At 53.9% G+C, this 24,368-nt stretch overlaps 12 protein-coding genes across 12 annotated transcripts; 8 read left to right on the top strand and 4 right to left on the bottom strand.

Annotated features, from left to right (window-relative positions):
- Positions 1–431: 431 nt before the first annotated feature.
- Positions 432–2,000, bottom strand: CLAFUR5_11894 (uncharacterized protein; the record flags this gene model as incomplete). The annotated part of the gene is made up of 1 exon (XM_047911042.1): positions 432–2,000. The coding sequence occupies one exon, from the start codon at positions 1,998–2,000 to the stop codon at positions 432–434; it is 1,569 nt and encodes a 522-aa protein (XP_047767454.1).
- Positions 2,001–3,478: 1,478 nt separating this feature from the next.
- Positions 3,479–4,230, bottom strand: CLAFUR5_11893 (uncharacterized protein; the record flags this gene model as incomplete). Its single annotated transcript, XM_047911041.1, has 2 exons — positions 3,479–3,754; positions 3,790–4,230. The coding sequence occupies 2 exons, from the start codon at positions 4,228–4,230 to the stop codon at positions 3,479–3,481; spliced, it is 717 nt and encodes a 238-aa protein (XP_047767186.1).
- Positions 4,231–4,886: 656 nt separating this feature from the next.
- Positions 4,887–5,971, top strand: CLAFUR5_11892 (uncharacterized protein; the record flags this gene model as incomplete). Its single annotated transcript, XM_047911040.1, has 2 exons — positions 4,887–4,895; positions 4,943–5,971. 2 exons carry the CDS (start codon positions 4,887–4,889, stop codon positions 5,969–5,971), a joined length of 1,038 nt encoding a protein of 345 aa, XP_047767448.1.
- Positions 5,972–6,608: 637 nt separating this feature from the next.
- On the top strand, positions 6,609–9,280 carry CLAFUR5_11891 (Ingression protein fic1; the record flags this gene model as incomplete). The annotated part of the gene is made up of 2 exons (XM_047911039.1): positions 6,609–6,832; positions 6,889–9,280. The coding sequence occupies 2 exons, from the start codon at positions 6,609–6,611 to the stop codon at positions 9,278–9,280; spliced, it is 2,616 nt and encodes an 871-aa protein (XP_047767449.1).
- Positions 9,281–10,028: 748 nt separating this feature from the next.
- Positions 10,029–13,280, top strand: CLAFUR5_11890 (Alpha-glucosidase; the record flags this gene model as incomplete). Its single annotated transcript, XM_047911038.1, has 4 exons — positions 10,029–10,412; positions 10,462–12,249; positions 12,300–12,365; positions 12,444–13,280. The coding sequence occupies 4 exons, from the start codon at positions 10,029–10,031 to the stop codon at positions 13,278–13,280; spliced, it is 3,075 nt and encodes a 1,024-aa protein (XP_047767450.1).
- A 232-nt stretch (positions 13,281–13,512) lies between these two features.
- Positions 13,513–13,917, top strand: CLAFUR5_11889 (uncharacterized protein; the record flags this gene model as incomplete). Its single annotated transcript, XM_047911037.1, has 1 exon — positions 13,513–13,917. One exon carries the CDS (start codon positions 13,513–13,515, stop codon positions 13,915–13,917), a length of 405 nt encoding a protein of 134 aa, XP_047767032.1.
- Positions 13,918–14,768: 851 nt separating this feature from the next.
- Positions 14,769–15,020, bottom strand: CLAFUR5_11888 (uncharacterized protein; the record flags this gene model as incomplete). The annotated part of the gene is made up of 1 exon (XM_047911036.1): positions 14,769–15,020. The coding sequence occupies one exon, from the start codon at positions 15,018–15,020 to the stop codon at positions 14,769–14,771; it is 252 nt and encodes an 83-aa protein (XP_047767031.1).
- Positions 15,021–15,919: 899 nt separating this feature from the next.
- On the top strand, positions 15,920–16,410 carry CLAFUR5_11887 (Ecp45; the record flags this gene model as incomplete). The annotated part of the gene is made up of 2 exons (XM_047911035.1): positions 15,920–16,167; positions 16,218–16,410. 2 exons carry the CDS (start codon positions 15,920–15,922, stop codon positions 16,408–16,410), a joined length of 441 nt encoding a protein of 146 aa, XP_047767036.1.
- Positions 16,411–16,833: 423 nt separating this feature from the next.
- On the top strand, positions 16,834–17,688 carry CLAFUR5_11886 (uncharacterized protein; the record flags this gene model as incomplete). The annotated part of the gene is made up of 1 exon (XM_047911034.1): positions 16,834–17,688. One exon carries the CDS (start codon positions 16,834–16,836, stop codon positions 17,686–17,688), a length of 855 nt encoding a protein of 284 aa, XP_047767035.1.
- Positions 17,689–18,081: 393 nt separating this feature from the next.
- CLAFUR5_11885 (uncharacterized protein) lies at positions 18,082–19,736 on the top strand (the record flags this gene model as incomplete). The annotated part of the gene is made up of 2 exons (XM_047911033.1): positions 18,082–18,295; positions 18,349–19,736. 2 exons carry the CDS (start codon positions 18,082–18,084, stop codon positions 19,734–19,736), a joined length of 1,602 nt encoding a protein of 533 aa, XP_047767034.1.
- A 1,178-nt stretch (positions 19,737–20,914) lies between these two features.
- Positions 20,915–21,235, top strand: CLAFUR5_11884 (uncharacterized protein; the record flags this gene model as incomplete). Its single annotated transcript, XM_047911032.1, has 1 exon — positions 20,915–21,235. One exon carries the CDS (start codon positions 20,915–20,917, stop codon positions 21,233–21,235), a length of 321 nt encoding a protein of 106 aa, XP_047767033.1.
- Positions 21,236–22,102: 867 nt separating this feature from the next.
- On the bottom strand, positions 22,103–23,885 carry CLAFUR5_11883 (uncharacterized protein; the record flags this gene model as incomplete). Its single annotated transcript, XM_047911031.1, has 3 exons — positions 22,103–23,118; positions 23,172–23,700; positions 23,760–23,885. 3 exons carry the CDS (start codon positions 23,883–23,885, stop codon positions 22,103–22,105), a joined length of 1,671 nt encoding a protein of 556 aa, XP_047767040.1.
- Between the last annotated feature and the right edge of the window lie 483 nt (positions 23,886–24,368).

Genomic DNA, 24,368 nt, shown 5'->3' with positions numbered 1-24,368 from the left:
GTGAGTCCTGTAAGGTGGGGAGATTGTACGTGTTCGTGTCAAGAGAGGCGAGTGGAAGGAGAGTTCGGATGCAACGCAAGGTTGTACGTCACGGCAGGCTTAGTAATGGCAACTGTCCCCAAGGCATGTGAAAGCAGTCCTAGCTAAACTTGGAAATCAGAAGACCTTGAGGGAAGAACGGTGCTCGTTGGCAAGAGCTCTGTTGAGACTCAGTGTACATTGCTGTATATACATGTAGTCGCCACTTCATGGAGAACCAACAACCACCCCGTGCGCCACGCTCAAATATGCCAAACCATGCAAGCCAAAGCGGCTGGGTATCCAAAATGCAGCAAGAACGACTGACGCTAAATGGCAAAGCAGATGATCCCCAAGTTCCCAAATACTTCCGGCTGTATTCCAATTCTGTACTGTATCCGTCGATATGTCTTTCATTCCTTCCCACCGCAACTCAGCATCCGGGTCTGGAGCCACGTCGAGAAGCGCATCCCAACCCCAGCAGCCTTGCCTTGGCCCACAGGACGCGACTCGTAGGCGTATCGAGAAGTCTTCTCACTTTCCCCAGGTGCATCGCCATAGCGAGGTAGAGACGCTGTATTGGCGGGGCGATGCTCCTCATAGCTCATCGCTTGAAGGTCCCCAGCCTTGCCGGAGCGTTTCTCATCCACCGCCTGGGCACCTGCAGTAGCGGCAGCTGACATGCGCCGCTGCTTCTTGGTGATATCGACCTGCTTCAGAGCAGGTTTAAGTGGCGATCCAGGGAGCACCGACGAATTCTGACGTGACCTCTGCTTTGCTTCTGAATCACGACGCTTACGCTCAATCTTCCTATCTTTGTTGGCCTCTTTCTCCTCGAACTTTCGTCTAGCCTCACGGATCTTTTCATCGCGGGTCTGCGGTTCTGGGTCGGAGATATTGCGCTTCGACACGAAGCTGAAAGCCTTATCGAGGCTGGTCCTCGAGGATGGACTGAGAGCAAGCTCTTGCGAGAGATCGGTGTTGCCACGAGGCCGGGTTTGTCTCGACCTCGAGGACTTGTCGGAGGTGGTGGAAAGGTTCGACTGCGACGTGCTCGTGAGCTTTGGCACGAGGCCTAGTTCGTCAGCAGTATGCGACTGCGATAATGGGGTCGGCATCAGTGCAGGCACCGAAGATATAGACATGCTCCGTCTTGTCCTGAAACCATTCCCTAGTCGAAAGTCATCATCCACGATGTCATCACTCTCGTTGGCCTCTTCGTCGTTGATCGAGCTCGCGTAACTTCTACCAGGCGGTGTATAGGGCCTCGGTGTCTTGGCCATTGGATGTATGAACGGTTTAGCGCTCGCAGTGCTGATCTGCGAGCCACCACTGGTGTTTCGTCCATGATGACCGCGTCTCATATGCGCGAAGCTCACATCGCTAGCAGACTTTGCTCCAAAATCCTGTATACCCAAGCCTGCTAGACGATCATTCTCGGTCGTGCTCTTGGACAGATCGATCATGCCTTGATCTTCTTTGGCGATAGACATCTTCCTGAGGTATGGCTTGATCTTTGGCACACCCGAACCTGATGTTGAAGCTGCCCCAACATCAGGAAATGGTTCCTCGTACGTTGCAAAAGGTGTGCTAAACTGCGAATGCATCCCAGCAAAGGGAGATGGTGGTCCGGGCAACGAGGATGCAGATGTCCCACGTTTGTGTAACTTGGCATGGTTTCCAGTAGATGAGGTCTTCACCGACGGCGTTACAGAGTTCGGATTCGACACATTATCGCGTATCTTCTGTCTTGAACTTGTTCGCGGCGGATGTATGGTGGTGTCTGGCGACATGGGTGAGGCTGAGTAGCCACCAGAGCTGTGCTCATCGCGGTTGAGACTGGCTTTCGGTCGCAAGTTCTTCGTGCTAAGAGACAACTTGATGGGCGACTTGCTACTGGTGCTCGAGGCGGGATTGGTGGTCGTGTTGCTGCGACCAGCGCTGCGATGCGAAGAAGACATGGAGGATCCGGGCGGAGCCATTGTGTGGATTGTGGCTCATCAGCTGAGGCGAGACGCGCACGCCTCAGCTGGTCCAGGTACCTCGGTATTTGAGTTGTTATTGCATCCGCCTGTGCATTGAGGGGCAATAGTTATTAGTAGATGTATAGCAGATGTCAATGATAAACAACATCCACGACTCAAGAGGTGCGGGGAGACAATCTCAGTGTGGACTGTGGAGATCAAATCCTGATGACGCCCCCAGTGCCCGTTGCAGCGGTAGTGATGGCGAGAATGACGACCAGTGATTGATGTATCAATGTTAATGACTTCAGCGAGAGCCGGAGTGGTGGGCGGGATATGAAGAGGACGTGAGGACTGGGAAGCGCCGAAAGATATCACGGAATCTGCTGTTGCTGTTGCATTTGACTGGTTTGTTGTCCAAGTGCCATGTGAGATCTGGGCCCGCTGGATGCCGCTGGCAACCGGTAAGATCCAAGATCCTTCACTATCTGCTGGGCGCGGCGTCCGTCTGCGTTGACGCTATGGAACGAGGTCGGATGCGGAAGGTCTGATCAGTAGGTCGCTTCGCATTCCGAAGTACGCAACGAGCACGACAATGATGTGTACAGTACAGATGCCTCATGAGGGCATGATGAAGCTCAGTATCTCTTTCCAAAGTAACTTTGGACAGCAAATTAGACAAGTCTTCAAGTGCACGTGTACGGCCAAACAGTTCCGAGCTTCATACTTCGTGTTCCAGACGATCGGATACTCCGAGGGCTCCGCAGCTGCGACCTTGAAACCAGAACTTGCATTCTTGCGTTTCGAAAGACCAAGGCCACAAAGAGAAGGACCCCCGTGTTCATCATTTCATGGTCGTCGTAATGGTGACTTGTGCATCTACTTCGCTACTGCAAACACCCCGGCCTGCAACCGGATACCACGGCAGATCATCAATGCGGCCCGCAAAGTTGTGCTTGTGCAGACTGCAGACACCGAGCCAGAGGCGCCAAGCTTACGCTTCTGATAGAAGCTTGGAGCTCTCCGGAAGATCGTTTGCCGCCTGGGCTGGAGACCAGCTCTGTCCAAGCTGCGGGTGAGCTGTGCAGTTGGTAAGCAGCGCGTGATGCTCTGCACCCAAATCTGATGCTTCGATCCATGTGAAGCACCACTGCAGATGGGTTGTATGCCAGGAATGTCCATGTACAACATCACTCCCGAACCCGAGTTGAGCGGGATTGCAGAGGTGCACCTTCACGAGCAACGCCAGGTCGCACTATAGCGTCTCGACATCGCTCTGCTGCTGATGAGCTCAGGTTCCTTGGTTGCCACGCGCTTGCGTAACGCGGCAAAAAAGGCCCGCACACTACATTCGTGATACTCGAGCCTCGAAAGATTCGAGGTGACAGCATAGCATGACGCCAGCGCAGTGCTTGTGACCGTTGGCAGCTGAGGCTCCGCCACGGTCTGGTCAGAATCGCCTGTCATGTCGGTAGTCTTTGGCACTCCCGACGTCTTCAATCATCAACGCGGCGGATGCCAACAATGCGACTCATCCGGTCATCCATCCTTCTGACTGCCTCCATTGTCTGAAGCGTGCTGGATCCATACTCGTGCATCAATGTCGACATGCCGCCTACCTGACGTGCGATCCTTCGAATCTGCACTCTGCTCAGAGCATTCAAGAGGCTCTGCGCCTCGGACTTCTTCGTCAACCAAGTAAATCGTCTTTTGAAATCAAACTCGGCATACTGCGTTCGTTGCGCCCAGAATGCTTCGTCATATGCAAGTTCCTCTGTTCGCCGGCCTCGTCCATCACGCGATCTACGTCCGGCGGCTTTCTCCGGAGGCGACGCAAAGCTGAGTGTTCGTAGTACGGCGAGGCCGAGCTAGTTCGCCGACGATGCCTGTGGTCTTTCCAGCCATCGATACCAGCAGTGCCTGGTTGCAAGAACGGCTTCTCCAACTCCTTGAACTGTTTCATCAAGTGTTTGATGGTATCATCCATCTTTTTGAGTGTCACATTGTCCAACTCGATACCAAGCAACGTTTCTCCCCCTTCTGCCTTGGCCAAGCGATGATATTTGCGGCATTGTTTCATCATGATCTTTATGCTGGCTTTCTCTTCCAGCAGCTCTGTCCGGAGGTTCGTGAGGTAGGCATGTACTTTCAGGAATGTCCCCGGCGTGAAGACAAATGAGACAAAGCCTATGATGGTGCTCACGAAGGACAGCGGGTTGAGGGTGCTCTTCGAAATGACAACTCCCATCGCTGGGATAGATTCCCGATGGCATGGAGTTCGACTGCTCTTATCCCGGATTCGTTGTCCCTACCACTGCGCACACAGAAATGCTGATGGGGCCTGCGAGACTCCATGATCGGCATTGTTTACATGAGTATAACAGACTTCGTGGATGCCGAAGAGCCTGCCTGCAAGCGCCGGCAAGTCTATTGAATCACGTCACCAGGGGAACGCGTCTTTTCTGATGCTGACAAAGCCCGGCCAGCTCCAGTCAGCGTGGGAGAGTTTCCAGTGGTCGTCCTCTTGTACTGCACGATGCCATCTGATAAGTCGCATCTGGAAGGCGGAGGATCCTGAGTGATGCAAGGGCAAGAGAGCGAGTAGCTTGGTGAACGTCGATTGTTGCGACAAAACGGAAAGCGACGATGACGCGAATTCGGCACGAGACTGACGCGCCCAATTCAAGCTCAGTACCTGTCACCTTGACCAGATGATATGTATATGTAACATACAGGGACCAAGAAGTGAGCCAAGTGACTGAAGAAACTGTTGAGCCTTCACTATCATTCTGCGGGCAACTTCTACACTTGTGACCTACGTTACGCCTCAGAAAACAGCCACGACCGCGATGCTAGCAAGACCCTCAAAGCATAACCTATGTTGCGTAGGAAAAGGGTGACAAAATGCCTGTGGTTCGTGGCCATAGCCTTGTTTCAAAGATACGTGCTTATCATCACAGACGCCCTCACCTCATCGATTCCTAGCCACAAAGCGGCAGCCTTCGCCACCAAAGGCTGCTACGCCATCGACATCACGCCGCCAGGCTCACTCAGATCGCGCAGCACCAGGTTCGGCTAGGACGCCACGATACCATCGACCATCAGCAGCACCAGCGCAGTTTGCGCATACGCCTCGATTTGGAGTCGCCAAGGCAGGCCGCGCTACACCCTCCAGACAACACTCGCCACCATTGTCCAGCCGAGCCCAGGCCTTACGAGCGGCGCTTCAGCCTGGAGAGGGTATCGAAGAGGCAGCCGAGCATGATGCTCAAGATGATGAGATGCTCGATAACGAGCAAGTCGAAACAGTGCCGACCACAGAGCTTGCACACCAGCCGGCTGTCGAACAGGCGTGGACCAGCAACTTGACATGTTCTCCCAAACGCCGCAGGCTAGATGACCATGGTCTAGGCGATGGTTTTGATATTGCAACGGCATCTCCAGCAAGGCCAACGTTCAAGCACCCCACAACGCCTGCTTCAGCCCTTGCTGCACGATCCCAACATTTCAGTCGCGCTGGAAGTGTAGCAAGTTCGATCGGAGATGACAAGACATCTATTCGTCGACCAGCTTTCCTTAGCTCGTCTGTGCAACCTCAAGAGCGTCACGAACCACTACCTGAAGCGTTCTCACCACACCGTCGTGGCGAGAAGTTCGTGCCTGGGGGCATGGCAGCTACTATGCAGCAATGGGTGATTGAGACAGGCCAAAGTGCATTTCACAGCCGAAAGGGCCAAGGATATCTGAGAGGCGAAGACTATGTGCTTCGCGTCAAAGTGCAGTCTGTTCGAGGGGGATCGCCGCTGTTGGTAGAAGCAAGGCAGTCTGATGGTACGATGGACAAGCTACTACTCGTCGTGGATGCGAAGAACGAGTCCATTGAAGTGGAGAAAGGCAGTGTCGTCGGCATCCGAGCACCGACTTGGGATGTCGAGCTCGATGGCCAGAGCTGGACCATAGGCGTGGACTGGAAGCTTCTTCAGCAGTGAAGTCATGGCATCACCACATGAGGTAAAGAAGTGTTGAAATGCTGATGCCTGACAAGCCCGACAGTGCATGGCATCCCTGGCTGCCAAACGTGAGGTCTGTGCAAGGATGATTACGACGGATCCGAGGTAGTACGCGGAGCTGCTCGAGTGCGCATTTTGCTATCAGATATGGGCCAGCCAAACGATTGCAGCATACTGTCAACGACCTGCAACTCGCAGCAGCCATAACGATAGTGATGTCGATATAAGCATGTGAATGTTCAACTCATAAATGTCAATGCATGTGGACCGGACAAGGCCCCGCTCCCAGCCTCCACTCAGCCACATGCATTAGCTACATGTACATGAGTTGCATGACGAACCGCGTCACCTTTTCTCACACACCCCAACACGCGCCTGGTGCTTGTCGTGCAGCATAATTAAGAGTTAGATTATCTCTCAAACACACTCGAGTCGAAACAATGCTCGGCCATTGATAAGGTTCCGGGAACACGATGCGCAGCAGCCGTTCACGCCATAAACAAACACCCGCCTCAGGCTCCAGTTTAGCGACTCTCGACGGCCATTCGAGCTCGACTTGCAGTGAGCGCTGCGGGTACGTCTGTCACTACAGTCTGCTGCATCGACGCTGCTCGGCATGAGCTCGAAGATGGCCACCAATGGCCCTCACGCCGCCGGCATCTTCGCCGACATGACAGTGGATGGCCCTGAGATTGGAACACTGGTTTTGATCGTAGACCGAGCGAAGAACCTCCCGAATCGCAAGACGATGGGCAAGCAGAACCCGTACTGCGCGGCGAGACTAGGCAAAGAAGCACGGAAGACCGAGACAGACAAGCGAGGTGGGCAGACGCCGCGATGGTAGGTGGAAATGCTCGAGGATAAAAGCTGGAGCTCATGCTGATGGAACAACACAGGGACCAGGAACTGCGATTTACAGTGCACGACTCGCCGGACTACTACACTCTGAAAGTCTCGGTCTTCAGCGAGGACAAGAGGACCGATCTTATCGGCGAAGCGTATGTCAGCCTCAACGATGTCGTGGTGCCTGGAGGCGGGAAGAGCGATCAATGGCAAGGCTTAAACTGCAAGGGCAAATACGCTGGTGAGATCAGGATCGAGATGACCTACTACGATACGAGGGAGAAGCCGGACAAGCAGCATGAGGCAGGCATGTCCGTTGCGGATGAGCTGAAGCAGCAGTATGGCAGCTTGAACACCAAGGTCAAGAGAAGACCGCTGCCAGTCAATCCAAATGCGCCGGCTACGCAGGCGGTTGTGATACCCGACCGAGCTCTCCCCGGACGAGCAAAGCATGGCCCACGAGACTATTCGACGCCGGCACGAGCAGCGTCGCTGCCACCGGAAGCACCAAAGACGTTCAACTATCCGCACTCGCAGGCCACCTTGTTCGGGCAGAAGCCTGTCACGGCACAACCACAGTCAGCAGGGCCAACGCCAGCCGCGGTAGAATCACAACGCGTGGTATCAGAATATGGCGAGTACGATCCAAACCTTGGCCCAGAGCTGTACAGCACTTCACCAACCCCGGCACAACCAGACTTCCTCCCTGAGCTGGGGCCGAGCCGAAGACAGCGCTCTCCTCTTCATCCTCAGGCGAATTATGCGCAACGACAGTTGCCTCCTCAACAACATGCCAGACCGCCGGCTTTGCAACACGCCAATTCTGCCCCGGCCGTTCCAGAAACCCACGGGTACGAGGACAACTCGCTGTTGAGGACCGACTATCCTGAAGCGATACCTGATCTCGATCATCAGTACCAGCAGGTTCGTCAGCGTAGGAATGACGTACCACCGGGATGGGAGAATGAGTATGGAAGTCCTCAAGCTGCCAGACAGCCGTATGTCGAAGACGACTTCGAACCGTCGCCGCCTCCTCCGCCACCACCAATGCACAGCCACAGCTCTCCGGCAGTACCACATTACAACTCGCCTCACAGCCAAGCACATCCACCAGCAAGGGGGTACGGCACTACGCCTCCGGCTAGACGACAAGAGTATGTCCCAAGCTCGTCGCCCCGACAAAGTATCGAGCGTGATTACGGGCCACAACAAACACCTCCTAGTCTAAGTATTGGTCGTCCCAGACGTGGCCAGTCCTTCGACGAGTACGGCGATTCGCCATATCAAGCGAGCTATGGCTCTACTCCCAATCTGATGTCGCCGCAGCAAACGCCACCGCCTGGAAGGACACCACCATATGGTAGACAGCATCCAGGAAGGCACAGTGTTACTGATTTGTACAGTACACCTTCACGGCCACATCCTCTGTCTCAGGAAGTATCGCGGGCCCGGAGCCCCAATCCTTACGCACAGAGCGCACCTCGGTCTCGAAGCCCAAATCCGTACGCCCAGGAAAGTGCCGATCCATCGCCGTACCAGAATGGCTATCGAGGTAGAGAGCTGGCGCCGCTCGCAAGGCCGCGAGCCGCATCTCCACAACCGCCAGCACAGCATACGCCCGACTCAAGGCCTAAGAGTTCTTACAGCATCCAGCATCCGGTGCGAGCATTCGAGTCCGCAGATGCTAGCCCGCTATCGACATCACAGCTGGGATCAGGCAGAGCATTTCCAGCCCGGAAGTCAGTCTCGCCTCGACCCTCCATGTCAGAAGGGAGCCGTTCTGCCATACCCTTTTCTCCAGATGACTTTGGTGCCAATGGGGCTTCGCAGCAGCCTGGTGGCTCTTCTCCGACTCGCAACGGACCTATCGTTGGCTGGCATGGTCAGGAGATAGATCCATCTGACCATCTTCCAGTAGAAGCGTGGGCGCCTGAGCCGGAGCCCAAAGTACCGAACAGGACATATGGACTTGGTCGCGACAGAGACTTTGGACCCAGGGGACAAGGTATCATGACTACTGGAGGCCGAATGTCAAAAGACACCATGGTCAACGTTCGGCCCAGACAACAGTCAGCACCACCAGAGCCAGTACCCGAGCCGCAGCCATCCAAGATCAGAGCGCGATTGGTCAAGAAGAGCGCGCCGCCAATGGAACCTTTACGAGATCATGCCAACTTCAATTCTGTTCCAAACTCATACGAGCAGCAAAACTATTCACGAGGATTCCGTGATCGCAGCCCTGGACCTGTCGACGATCGAATGGCTTATGAGAACGCATATGGACCACCTTCCATTCCGCCCAAAGTACCTTTGCAGCAGCCAGACTACGGACCTGACGCGCTGTCGAGAGAGCTTTCTACTATCGATATTGGCACGGGGAGAAGGCAATCCCCAGCTTCATACGTGCCTGTTAGGAGTCATCGGGATAGAAACAGCTACTATTAGTGGCCGCATTGCATGGCTTCCGGAGTTGGGTATAGATGGTGGATTTGTGCCACAGGCGCAGGCGTTCGCATTTACACTAAGAGACAACTGCATCGCCGCATGAAGCATTGTAACATAGACCAGTCTTAGAATGAATGATGTAACAACAGCTTCTGAAGACCATCGTGATGCCTTGTTCATAATCCCGCCAGAAGCCGATATCTGTAGTAATATCTTGCTGTCGCGGCTTTGCGGGACCTCCGGAGGTGATCTTTGTGCGATCACGTACTCAACTGTCTCCGTAGTGGTCTGCTGTGGGAAGCGATCTGCTTGATCGGACCGACTGCGTGGATGACATGGGTTCACCAGCCCTTCTCCACGACAAGAACTCCAAGCTTTTGTGGAGAATTGAATCCTTCGTGCTTGCTACAACTTCATCACGGCGAGACTGTCACTTCCATGCGGTTGCCACGGAAAGTAAGACCACTGATGACACACGTGGCTGCCTCGCCGGAGTCGTTCGCGGCGGCACTATCCAATCGACATCTCGCGTTGATGCGGAGCACGTCTCTTCCATGATCCCACTTCGGTGAAACCACACCTTAGTGACATATCTTCACTGCCGCCATACCAGTTCCTATCACCAGCTCTTGACATCTTGAACGAATTTGGGCGGGGACCATACGATCATCACTCCACGCAGGCGATGGGACGCTGCACGGCCGCGACGGCAACTTTGTTATAACAGCAGGTGGGTGGACGCTTCAAGATGGACTTCTCATTCTTACGACTCCTCGCCAACACCTCGAGTGACTGGGTAGCTATGGCTCGATACAGTTGGCCGCAAGCATTGCTTACTGTTTCGTCTCTCGCCTTTGCCCAGGAGACATCAAATGCAGCAGACGGCCTGGCAACGACAGCGTATGGCAGCTCCACTGGCTCGGTGGCGTCTGCAACAGTGTCTGGCGCTACCAGTCTCTACTCTGTAGCCTTCACGGTGCCAGCTGCAGCTGACATTGGGCCGAACATTCTACCTAACATCAAAGACCCCAACGCAAAGCAGGCTCAGGCCCTGTGTCCCGGATACAAGGCCAGAAATGTGACAAACACCGAGTATGGCTTCACTGCTACCTTGGGCCTTGCTGGCGAGGCTGTAAGTGAATTAAGGTCGCTGGAATGAGACGTGAGCTAATGTGAGACAGTGCAATGTCTATGGTACCGACATCGAGACTTTGTCTTTCGAGCTGGATGTGCAGTCTGCGCATAGGATGCGCATTTCCATTCAGCCCGCCTATCTCGACAGCAGCAATAGCAGCCAGTACCTCCTCAGCGAAGAGATTGTACCAGAACCTGAGCAAGAACAAGATGGCCAGACAACAGATCTGCAATTCAGCTGGACCAACGAGCCTACGTTTGCATTCACCGTACTGCGCAAGTCCACTGGAGATGTGCTCTTTGACACGACGGGATCAGTCCTCGTCTACGAAAACCAGTTCATCGAAGTCGTCTCGCAAATGCCAGAAGAATACAACATGTATGGTATGGGCGAACGAATTCATGGATTACGATTGGGCAACAACTTTACAGCGACTTTCTATGCTGCTGATGTTGGCGACCCTATTGACGAGAACATCTATGGCGTGCACCCTTTCTACCTGGACACGAGATACTACGAGGTAGACGAGCAGACTGGAGAGCACACTTTGGTCACAACTCAGAACACGACATCGGACAACGACTACGTCGGCTACAGTCATGGTGTCTTCTTGCGAAATGCACATGGTATGGAAGCACTTATGCTGCCCACAAACTTGACGTGGCGCTCGCTCGGTGGAAGCATTGACCTGTTCATCTTTGATGGTCCGACGCAAGATGCAGTGACGAAACAATACCAGCTCGGCGCGATTGGTCTTCCGGCCAATCAGCCATACTGGTCGTTTGGCTTCCACCAATGCCGATGGGGATACAAGAACTGGACCGAGCTCCAAGCTGTGGTCAACACTTACCGCGACTTTGACATCCCCTTGGAAACAGTCTGGACCGACATCGATTACATGTTCCAGTACCGCGACTTTGAGAACGATCCTAACACCTTCCCGTACCCAGCCGGCCAGGAATTCCTCAGTCGACTACATGCGAATGGGCAACACTACGTTCCGATCGTCGACTCTGCCATCTACATCCCGAATCCGAATAACGCATCAGACAACTACTCCATCTACACGGACGGCAATGACCGTGGCGTGTTCTTGAACAACCCAGACGGCAGTCAGTACATTGGATCTGTATGGCCTGGCTATACTGTATTCCCAGACTGGCACGCCGGTGAGGCCGTTCCGTGGTGGACTGACTCCATGTTGGCACATCATAAGAACGTGCCTTGGGATGGCATATGGATCGATATGTCCGAAGTCAGCTCTTTCTGTATCGGAAGCTGTGGATCCGGGAATCTCAGTCTGAACCCCGTGCACCCGCCGTTTGGACTGCCAGGAGAGGAGGGAAGCAAGATCTTCACATACCCAGAGGGCTTCAACTTGACCAATGCGACCGAAGCATCAGCAGCCGCCTCGCTATCTTCATCTCAGGCATCTGCTGTGGCCGCTGCGACACCAGCCGGTTCTGCCACCACGGCATATTTCCAAGCACCTGCCATCACACCAGAGGTGCGAAATGTCAATCAGCCACCGTACGCTATCAACAATGTCCAAGGCGACTTGGCTGTACACGCTGTCAGCCCGAACGCGACTCACGTTGACGGCGTCGAAGAGTATGATGTTCACAGTCTTTTCGGGCACCAGATCTTGAATGCCACCTATCAAGCCTTGCTTGCAGTCTTCCCAGAGAAGCGACCGTTCATTATCGGAAGAAGTACCTTCGCCGGCTCTGGTAAGTATGCAGGCCACTGGGGTGGTGACAACACGAGTCTGTTTGCGTACATGTACTTCAGCATCTCGCAAGCGCTGAACTTTGCGCTCTTCGGTATCCCGATGGTAAGCACGCACCTCCTGCGTTTGAGGTGCTTCAAGCTAACGTGTTGTAGTTCGGCGTCGACACCTGTGGTTTTAATGGTAACTCAGATGAGGAGCTGTGCAATCGATGGATGCAGGTATGTGTGAATGGGTGGAGGTCGTTTAGACATGCGTCCACGTTTCACTCCATCTCGCATGAGCTGACAATCTTCTAGCTGAGCGCTTTCTTCCCTTTCTACAGAAATCACAACACTCTGTCGGCAAATTCCCAGGAGGCATACGTCTGGGCATCTGTGGCCGAAGCATCTCGAAAGGCAATGGCCATTCGCTACTCGCTTCTGCCATACATGTACACCCTCTTCTACCTAGCACACTCCACCGGAAGTATCGTGATGCGAGCTCTATCCTGGGAGTTCCCGAACGACCCAAGCTTGGCTTCACTCGACACCCAATTCCTCCTTGGCCCGGCCATTCTAGTCTCACCTGCTCTTGGCCAAGGACAGACTGAAGTTGGCGCAATCTTCCCTGGTGTGAAGCACGGAGAAGTCTGGTACGACTGGTACACCCAGGAGGCCGTCAATGCGACAGCAGGCAAGAACAACACATTAGCAGCTCCACTTGGCCACATACCTGTGCACATTCGTGGTGGGTACGTCCTGCCACAGCAAGAGGCTCTTTACACAACTGCAGAGTGCCGTAACAGCTCGTGGAGCCTGATCGCGGCTCTTGACAAGGACGGCTCTGCTGCAGGTCAAATCTACCTCGATGATGGTGTCAGTGTATCTCCGCCATCGACACTACTGGTTGATTTGACAGCATCAAACGGCACTTTATATGCTTCCTCCCGTGGACTATACGAGGATACCAACAGTCTGGCCAACGTGACAGTTCTTGGTGTTCAGAGCGAGCCGAGTTCAGTCATTCTCAACGGCCAGACAATCAGCAGTGGCGTTGCTTACAACAGCACGAGCAAAGTGCTTAGCGTGAATGGCTTGCAGAACGCAACGAGCCAGGGCGCGTGGGCCAGCGACTGGACGTTGAAGTGGTCATAGCGATCATACGGGAAGAAGATATAGCATACGAGACCTACGATGAATGAAACATTACCTGTTAACATTCCAGCTACATGTCACGGACTGGAGTCCGCAGAAGCTCCCGGCTCAGCTTGACCAAAGCTTGGGATATACGCGCGACTGTTACAAAGCGCTCGCTACATCCTTCGCGCTGTCCTGTTCGCGGTCATATTCGGTTCGTGGCTCTGACTACAGAACCAGTCTAGACGTGATGGCCATCATCAGCTTCTCAGCCGCACTGAAAGGCACAATCTTCTCTTCAGTTAGGTATAGTGCCCTTTCCTCGACCTCTCTTCCTATGACACTCGTGCAGACCACTTCGAACTCCGCGTTCATTCTGGAAATCGTCCCAGCGGGTGATCACGCAAGTGCCGTGGAGGTGGCGAACGGCGAAGCAATGCAGACAGTCGCTCTTGGCGGGTCCGCAATCACGGTGGAAGGCCAAGTGGCCAGCGCTGGCTCTGCTGGGCACATAGTCACTGGAGCAGGCAATACCGCTGTCACGCTCACGCCAGGTGCTGCACCATCACCGCAAGCACAACCCGTGATGGCCGACGTCGGCTCACAGCACATTACAATCTCCCAGATCGGTGGCCAAGTAACGCTATTGAGGTAGTGAACGGCGGAACGACACATACACTTACACCCGGTGGAGCCGCCGTCACCATGGATGGTCAAGTCGTCAGCGCTGATTCTTCCAGTGATATGCATGTGGGTACTGGTCGAAGTGCCATCACATCGGACGCGTCTCCAGTTCGCAGTCAAGTGCCACGCAAGCAAGTTCCAGTAGGTCGGATACCTCAGCGAGCACAACAGCAGGTGCCGCGGACGCATCTCAGTGCGGCGCATCTGATCGGACAGCGCGGAGTGCAAGCTGTATAGTTGTGGCTGTTCTGCTCGTCGTGTTAGTCGCATAGGTTCATGCTGATGTGTCGATCCTTCTGCAGACATAGACCATAGAGCAGGTCATGTATACGCCTTGATTACATCAGCCCGGCAGTATTATTTCCACTGCGAACCACACGTCACATCAGGTTACCATACTTGCTCGAGTTGCCTTCTATGCGGCCTCTCGGGTTGACTTTGCTGGCCTGCGGATAGTCGACCCAGAAGCCGTGCTTCTTCGCCTTCTTCTCGTGGTCCTTGTTGAGCTTTGGGTAAGCTACCATGGCCGGAGCTTCATGCTGCACGCGATTGGCAGCATAGCCATGAGCAAACGTCATGAACTCGCCAACATCGAAGGCTTTCAGAAGATGCTGCGCTTGGAGAACATGCAAAGCTATCGAATTTCAGTACACGGACTGGATACATGCTGTAGCTGCCCACCTTTAAGGATCCAATGCTCAGGCTCATCCTCCGAGGTCTGCTCCGAGGGCAGGCTGGACGGACCAGGAAGTAGCTTCTCCTTCAGGACATTCTGTACTTGCTCGGGTGTTGTCCTGACATTCTCTGCGACGAGAATGTTGCCTAAGACGACAGGGTCACCCTTGATGCCGTGCGCCTCCACGCTGTACGACCCGTCCTTCTGCACGGCGCTGATGTGGATCGGCTCCGGGTCTTTTCTGTGTGGTACACCGGGGATATGGTGCTTGTGCGGCTCAATTGAAAGAAACCTGCTGCTTGTGCTCTGCTGAATACGTGGTCGTGATTGCCCTCGATGTCTTGAGCATCGTCTCGTGTGACGGAAACGTAGACGTTCGCCTTGGGACCTCCAAGCATCTCTTAGCACTACCCACAGGATACGGGCAAGCTAGACCAGGACTGTTCAATAGATCGGCGTTAGTCTACAGAACAGACAATGCTGATATGCTTGTCAGTAGAAAGCTAGACGAGGTGCGCTTCTCGATGGCATAGCCGCATATTACATGTATACAGACGGACAGTTCGGAAACGCTGACCACGAGTGATCATCGACGCTGCTGACATGTTGATGTCGCTGACAAGATGGCTGACTGAGTGTCACGGCAAAAATCGAGCTCGGCAAGTGAAGTGCCGAAGTCGGCTGTTTTCGACAAGGACGACCCACGTCTCTCTGGCCGAACTTATCGTCTTCACCGACCGTCAGGACGAGCACATTCCATCAACAAGCTATCAATAGCAAGCAGATCGGTGAAGAGACTGCATCGCTGTAGTACTTGACTATCCGCCACAGCTACTGCGTTACATCATGTCTTAGCGACCTCATACCGAAGCTGCCCGATTTAGAACATACTTTCCTTGCATCGCCACAACTTACAAGCTGATCTCCTCCCAGCAGCTACGAAGTACAGGCCAAGCCTTCTACATCTTCCTTCATCCGGATACGGGCCCAGGACGATGTTTTCGCTGGCTGCGGCAAGAGACATACTCCACTTTGACGTTGTGAGCGAGCTCTGAATATGGTATGCGCGTCACCAGACCTTCGTATTGAGGTCCACCCCTGCCGGACATCATGAGGCAAGTGTGCTATACATTGGCAGCGACAGTGCGTACTTGTTGGCACATATAAGCTCGTCTGATTTCCTTCAACCGTCCTCTCCTCATCATCAGCAACAGCCACCAGCATACAGATAACATCGAGAACAGCTCAGCATCACCAGTTCCGACCCAAGAATCAGTAACACATCAATTCTGCGAACATGAAGACCGCTGGAATCATCTCTGCCATCGCGGCTGTCGCCTCTGCCACCACAGTTAGCTACGATGAGGGATACGATCAAGCTGGCCGCGCACTTACGGTCGTCTCTTGCTCCGATGGTGATAATGGTCTGATCACCAAGTACGGCTACCAGACACAGGGAGCTATCCCAGGCTTCCCACTCATCGGTGGCTCGAGCGACATTGCTGGCTGGAACTCACCACAATGTGGAAAATGCTACCAAGTCACGTAAGTCTAATGATCAGCCAAGGGTCCTTTTCAACGCTGACACAGTCCAGATACAATGGCAACAGCATCAACTTCGTGGCCATGGACCATGTTGCTCAAGGCGTCAACCTCAGCAAAGAGGCCATGGACAGGCTCACTGGTGGACAGGCTGTGGCAAAGGGACGTGTCGAGGCCACTGTGACCCAGGTTGATGTGTCTCAATGCGGTCTCACGCCAAAGCGATCGATCGAATTCAACGCATAAGTAAGCCGACAAGACACACCACGCGAGGGGCCTCGAGAACATCGACTTCATCGCACGACTTATGATATCCTGCATGAACAGGCTTCAGCATAGCGAAGGACATGAAGGACCACGAACCTTGTACTTATATAGTATGGTTGAACGTAATGTTTCTTGACGACATTCTTCTGCTCGTCTCCGTGTTCATCGTGAGCTCAATTGTGCTTTCAAGACGAGAATCCGTCTGTCATTGCTACTTGGTGCTTCCTTGTCAGTGGCGTTTTTAGCCTCAAGCCCGGACCCTCGTTCTGCTTTCACGCGCCGTTTTGCACCACTTCACTTTACGCGCTCGACTCGATCACCAGAAAGATTACCCAGTCTGTACCCGGCGACACTCAACTTCCAACGCCCTCATGCCACCTTGAACGACATTACACGCCGATCATGGCAACATCACCACCACCACCACCACCACCACCAAGCGGCGGCTTCCTCCTGTCCCCAGCAGCCTCGTCCACGATATCGAGCACGACCAGCGGCAAGCCAATCCTACCACGCCCTCGCGATTCGCCCCTTCGAGCCGGTGGTACCAAGGAAGGCGCGCTCATACGCTACGCAGACCAACAGATACTCCATATCCAGCGACGCTTCGCAAAACGCACCTCCCCATGCAACAAGCACTTCTCGAACATCGATCGCGACAAGACAGATGTATGGGGTGATGTGAAGGGCTATGGGACTATGAAGGAGGCTTGTAAGGACATCGAGGAGTTGGTCGATATTATCTGGATTAGTGGCAGTCCGCATCTGCAGGTTTCTTACTTGATCAGTATTGCGCTGTTCATTGAGACGTTGGTGCAAGGAATGCCGCCTAGTCCGAAAGGACTCTTCAAGCTGCTTAACAAGATGGACCATGCATTTGCGAGTCTACTGCAAGGGAGGGATGTTGATACTGGCGAGAGATTACCGGGCTTCGTCAATGGAAGGGCCGTCACCGGGACGGAGCAAGTCAGGATTAGGAGCATCGTCGAGCGCACAAGGAGGAATGTGGTAGAGGCTTTCAAGAAGGGCGAGTTTGAGGAGGAGCGAGTGCACGAGGTTGATGATGATAATAAGATGGACATAGATACAGATGGCGAGCTTGTGCTCGAGGGTAATGACTTGGACGAGCCATATGAAGGTGATGACACGTTCGATATGTCGATTGGGAGGGTTTACGACCGGTCTATGGTGGAGCTGGGAGACAGCCTCGAGGAGCCAAGTCTGGGCATTATCACAGAGGGACGGGAACGGACGTAAAAGGAGAGAACTGCTACGATTACGACGATTTCATGATGTCTTAACGATGCGAACGAAGAAGTGGATGCCTGATCGCGATGAAGTGCACCGTACCAAGACGATTTATGCTCGAGTTGAAGATGCGAACGTGCTGTAATTCCTACCAGCTCGTCGTGCCTTGAGCTCTTAGTGCACGACGCTCGAGTCTCAGTGGCATGGAAGGGCCTAGTAAGACTCTTAATTGGCCTTCGTGTGGCAGCAATGGCATGTGAACGAACGCTCCTACTGAATGCGGACGCCACTTAGTGTCCAGGTGGGCCGATCTAAAACGCTCAAGTACGCGACTTCCTTCCGGAACATACGCGAAAGCCGCTACAACAAACATCGCACATACACTACCATGAACCTCAGACAATGCCGAGCTTCAGTGCAAGAGGCATCACCGCCACGCTCTCGATAGCGCCTCTTCAGGCAACTCTCTCCGACACCATCAACCTCGGCGACATCTCGCAACAAGAGAAGCGCGTCAAGAAGGCTTTTGACGCTGGACAAAAACTGCGCGAGAGGCCGATTGGACCTATTGGACCCAATGATAAAGCCAAAAGTCCGGGCGTGCTGCAGTTTCTTGGCGAGTACACGTGCTGGCAATCAAAACTACCGGCGGCAGCTGACACGAGGCAGGCACGGATGAAAGCACCCCCTTCCTCATGGCTGAAGCATCTGAGCGCTTGCCAAATGCCATCTCACGCGAGCAGCCACTGCCCAGAAGCTCTCCATCTTCACCTCGGGGCGCTATTCCGACATCTCACTCGCTGGCAGAAATGTCCGCCTCCCCTGCGCTCGCCATTCACCCAGCGCAGACGGGCATCAACCTCGAACAAGATCCGCAAGCGCTGATGTTGACCGTGGCAACTAGGACCAGAACACACATCAAGAGTCTGGCTCCCCAGCGGACAGTTGTCAAAACGCCAGACTTGAAGATCGAGGTGTTCTTGAATGGCGCCTTGATGGGGAGCGAGTACATCAACCCTAGAAGGGCGAATGTCAATATCAGCACCAACGTAGATACACGCTTCTCTGGCATGCGCATCCACCGTCAGATAGAGAAGCCGTGGGTGTATCGGGAAGCGGGGCAAGCAATAGTTGCTTCGCAGACTGCACAGAGTCGTTGGGATACCATAAGCGCTGCGCTTGCAGAAGAAGCACACGATCGAGGTGTTGACGAGGATGGCAGTCCGTCACCAAGCGCTGCGTTTCTGAGCGCTCTTGCCACAGTGCCGTTGCCCGAGCATGTGAAGGACGCCTCGCACCTAGCAGTGATCGACATCGTGATCAGCACTGGCAATGGCAAGAAGCACGGCAGTGAGAGTGGCTTTGTACTTGAACCACTTCGCATGGAGTCTAAGAGGTTCAAGAAGGCCGCGTGTCAGATGCCAGGAGAGACTCCAGCACCGAACACATTACGCTCAACATCGCCCGGCGTTCTAGTTGCACAGCGTGCAGGCGAACCACCGAAGAAGAAAGCCAGGCACCGATCTGGACGAGTCGACTCACGCATATCGCCACCAGTGCACGACCAAGATCGCGCCGATTTGGCCCTTGAGCTCGGCGCGTCTCCCACGGGCAGGCTGGTCAAGCAGATAGCTCCATCGTTGCCGGTCACTCCATCAGCACGTCGGCGTCAGAACGGACTGACCCAGAATGGCACTATCCAGTCGCCCATCAAAATAAAGATAAACACCGCTCTAGGTACAGCGAAGAGCTGGATTAAGAAGCCACTTCCAACTTCGAGTGACGACTATGCTGCCGGCGGCATGACGGATGGTGATCCTTCTTCAGAGCCGTCGGACTCCCTGCCGGTACAGGCACATACCAAGACGAGTCGCAGTGCGAAGGGCGATCCCTACACTGATGAAGAGGCCCTCGAGAATTTTGAGCCGCCGGAGCTCTGCAAGGGAAGTGCTGTGAGCTTTGCTGGAGCGAGCATGTACCGTATGGTGCCACGCTGGCGACCTGGCTACTTTGATGAAGAGGAGGTCGTGGGTGGCATGAGGATCGTGGTGACATAGGTTACTCAAGTGAGAGATGGGTATCACGCGTAAATCAGGGTTTCGTTTGTCTCGCTTTTCGTCATCGAGTAGATTGGTCCAGATGGCCACAGAGATGTGTAGCAGGGGCAGATACGAGCAATGAAGTCCTCGCGCACAACAGTCTTTGGCATTACCGGCTGTACATTGGCTCGCGTCATCACTGTGGTCGCCATCGGGAAGGAACGTTTTCGCGGACTGGGAACTGAGACGCGTTCGTGGTATGTTTGATGCCTCGTGCATAGGTTCATCTACACTAAAGTATACAAAAAAGTTCAAAAGACTCAAATCTCAAGGTTGCTTGACGAATTGACCAGAGGCCAGTAAGTCAGACAGCCGAGATGAGCATGTTCTCAAGCCTGTAAGGTTGCTTGCATACTTGACTAGAAGGTCAGGTAGGCAGGCATCCCGGGCGAGTGACGATGATCTCAAGCCCATTGAGGCAGGCATCATGGACTTGGAAGCTAGTTCGAATAGCAGTCAGGTCCATGTTGCTTGCATCAGTCGGACGACAGTATCATATCCGTGGATAACGACGACGAGCGTCTTGGTCACGACGGTTATCCGCTTCGTTGCGGCGAAGTATTTCCCTTAGTGGCGCAGCATGGCGGGACCGCGAGCTGTGCCAGGACGATTCGAGGTTGGCTGCTGGGCCAGATTCAGGTTCAGGGTGGGTTGTGGACCAAAGTTGCGCTTGCGTTGGCTGCGGAGGTGAAGTTGCCAGGCGCTCGTGTTGCGAGTCGCTTTGTAAAGTTACGGCGCGAGAGCGTTGGTCGGTGTCCTGTTCGAGTGTCAGAGTATTATCGTAAATCTTTGAGGCACCATGACTCACAGTTCGCGCGTGTGGTGTTCCACTCGTTGGCGCGGTCGTTGTGCTGTCCACGAAGTTAAACTGCTCCTGTCTCTGCCGCTTTGTCAATCGGATGCTGTACCACCTCAGCCAGGGAAGAGCATACCTGAAGAGTATGGAATTCGGTTCAAGACCGAGATCGGTTGATGTTACGTTGTTCGAAGCTGTTGGCTATGGTCACTGGTAAGTACGACCGCTCATACAAGGACGCGTTGGCGACATCTTACTGCAGCGGGAGCGGGTTGAGGTGGAGCTTGCGGCAGCACTGCATGCGTGTGCACTGACCGAGAGGCCGGCCATGCATTCGAGTATGGAGGTTGCGGCGCCGGGTACCAAGGTTGCGGTTGAGGGTACGCTGGCGGAGGAGGAAAGGGTGCCGGCATGGGGTGAGGTTGAAGCGGCGGGTAGGACCACGCAGGTTGAGGTTGAGGCGGCGGGTAGTACCACGCAGGTCGAGGTTGAGGCGGCGGACGATACCATCCCCACACAGGATCGAAGATTGGATGAAAATGATACGCCGGTGGGAAAGGCGGTTGCTGATTTTGCGGTTGAGGTTGAGGTTGCGGGTGCGGTTGTGTTTGAGGTTGCAGTTGAGGTTGGCCATAGTACGGCATTGCAGGTGGAGGCGTAGGTGGGCCTTGGTAATGTTGCCACGAAGACATCGCAGATGATCGATTTGAATGTTGTTGTTGTCGAGCTCAGGACTGACTCAGCTTTTCCAAGAAGTGTGCGCGAAGTTGAACCGTCAAACCTCACGCATCCTTGCAAAAAACGTTGCCAAGACGTCCTGTGAAAAGCGGCGTGAGCGCGACCATGTTGCGTATGGACCGCTCGTACTATGCTTCACATCCTCCCCCTTCCGGAAGCGTATCGATAGAGTATACACGACCATGCTTTAGGCGAGGCTTTACATGGGCGCGCCTCGTTGGCTGTACGAGGTGTCTGCGGCCCTGGAAGTCCAATCGAAACCACTTTCCGGCCAGAGCTTCTCTTCAACCACACACAAACAGTCAACCCGACATCTTTTGGTACTCTGGATGAACATCACTAGTAGCTTTGGCGGCAGGATGAATGATTAGTGCTAGCGCAGTCTTGATCAAGGTCGACTCGGTCGAATGAATGTCCAGAATCGAACGAAAGGCACATATAGAAGTATTGGAATCGTCTCCAAGAGCTGTGGACAGAGACAATTACCACTTGGGTCCATTGCAACGACTAGCCTTTGCGAACCTCCAGACTTGATGGGACGACAGCAATGCGCGGGTGCTTCGCGCATGTCGCTATGCTCTACACATCGCTTCAGCCCGCTGTCAGGTTTAAACAACAGCGTCCGTAGCAAAGACGACGACGCGCCCGGTGGCAACGAACTTTGTCCATAGTACTTGCTCCACTATGGGACCTGGCTCGGTGCTAGATACTGAATTTTGTCGACGACCGCCTATCTAAAGCTCTCATCAGAACAGTGCCCAGCTCTTTCGGTGTACGCGCTGACAAACCTCTAGTCGCCATAGACAGTCACTTCCAAAACACCAACAGCCCAGTCGGCAGCATTGCCATTGACATTGTTGATCACCGCATCCACATTGATCCTGACATATCTGAAACTCTCAGTCGACGTTGGGAAAGACGGCTTAAAGCCGACATCCACATTCTTGCTCTGATCCACCAGTGTCGTCCAGGTGCTTCCATCTGTGCTCCCATCTACAGTGAAGCGGTAGAAAGTCTCCGACCCTGAAACCATATTTGTCGATAGATCAACCTGTGAGATGACATGGGAGTCCTGGAGATCAATCTGATACGAGAATGGCACAGCACTAGGTTTCCAGAATTGTCCTGGAGTGTCCTGAATGCCATCGTTGGCGAGGGCGATGCCTTGGGTACCGGCGTTTGAGGACGATGGTTTGCCAACAGAGAGGATCCGGCCTGATTGTACTCCATACATGCCTTGCCCGGGAGTGTTGATATCGTCTGAGTATTGTACGGTGGGGTAGAAGTGATACGAAGTGAAACCACCTCCTACTGACTGCGAGATGGGAAGCATCAATGAGCGCGTTGGTCCACCCTTAGTCGGCCAGTTCGAACTCCACTGGTTGGCATGCATTTCGAATTGCCCACTCGATAACGAATTGACGCCGCCTGATTGAGCGGAAAAGGTAGCCGCGTTGCCGACGTTTACCGGATCGCTCCATGGACCAGCCATATCTTGGGCAGCGATGTATTGTGGGGTCGAAGGAAGCCATCCAGAAGCTCGAGACGTGAATAGATAATACCAGCCATTTGACTTGATCACAGCAGGTGCCTCTCGATGTTGATTGACATTGACTTGGGCCAGCCGTTGCGAGACTGCGGTCCATCTTGCATCAAGGGAGTATATATTGTTATTCGTGTTGGTGTCCGTTGCGGTCGTCAGATAGGCCTTATCACCATCACTGAAGAAGTTCATGTCTCTCGAGTCGTCTCCGAGAGGCTTGAACGTGCCATCGAAACTCATCTGCCCTCCAGGTGTGGCATGCGCTGCCAACCAAGTCAGCATACGAAGTGCGCGCTGAGTACCACATGTCACTTACCAACGGCCACTTGGCCTAAGCCGTACCCTGAAGCCTCCTCGAAATGAGCCCACATGATGAAGTCCCCTGTGGTTGGATGTGGAAGGAACTGTATCGCCTCGAGTTTGCAGCCATTGTCAACAGAAGCGCAAAGGACATCGCGGGTGAGTACTGTCTTATCGCCACTGAATGTGTAGCCGTCTTGCGAAGTCTGCTCAACAAAGCGATTGAAGCCACCATCTGCTGACTCGTAGTTGTACCGATAGTAAATGCCATTAGCTTGAAGCTTCGACTTAATCAACAGCGGAGATGGTACGGTGTTGTCGTAGGTATTGTACCGCCCCTGTGGTGCGAAGGCCGTCAATGGGACAGTGCTTGACTGATCGACTTGACTGTTGCCGTTGAGAGCAGTCACACGAAAGGTGTAAGTACCGCTTCCGAGGGCGTAGACATCGTAGGTATCACCGGTGGTCGTTCCAACGGCCTGGAAACCACCGTCGCTGGCCTGTTCAATTTGATATATCGTGGCACCGTTGACATTGGCCCAGGCCTGATGGGAAGATGTGTTAGATTGTACCTCAATATGTGGCTGCAGGCGGAAACACTCACCAATTTCGCATTGTTGACTCCAGAGGATCCGCTTAGTTGGAATAGCTGGCCAGCAAGTCCAAACTCTGCACTAGCATAGCCAGAGAGTGCAAGGAGCGCTGTTAGGGAAAGGCTTGGAAAAGGCATCGCAAAGGTTGGGTGTCAGGTGAGCCAAGGACACCTTCTTACTCAGATGATGGAAATTTGCACATGGCTTCTATTACAATTTACAGGCGTCTCGAGAATATCTCGGGTGAGCCTCGCGACATATCTAATTCCGTCACCTGGATCATCCAGCCGCACATCAGCGATGTTGCACTCACGCTACAGCCCATTTGATTCGCGAGTGTGCAATGGAGGATGCATGGGTGTCCTGCTCGAGATAGCCTGCACAGGCTTCACTCTGCCAGACTGCCACAACTCTACCGGGTTGACGCGGACCGAGCTCGTGGTGGCCTGATGTCGAGGAGCACGGTGATGGTCGTGTTGAAACTTGACAGCGGGTGGGAGCGAGGTTCTTCCGGTAGATCGGTATGTGAATGTGAGAGAGATGCATGGATCGGACCGGTGGCCGCTGATGAACTTGATCTTGTGAAGGCGATAGAAACAAGTGCGGTGAAACCAGTCCTT

The sequence above is a fragment of the Fulvia fulva genome, chromosome 10 (assembly GCF_020509005.1).
Source record: "Fulvia fulva chromosome 10, complete sequence".
In the NCBI taxonomy this organism is placed as follows: Eukaryota; Fungi; Ascomycota; class Dothideomycetes; order Mycosphaerellales; family Mycosphaerellaceae; genus Fulvia; species Fulvia fulva.
The sequence above is the reverse complement of the archived record's forward strand: the minus strand, read 5'-3'. Positions and strand labels throughout refer to the sequence as shown.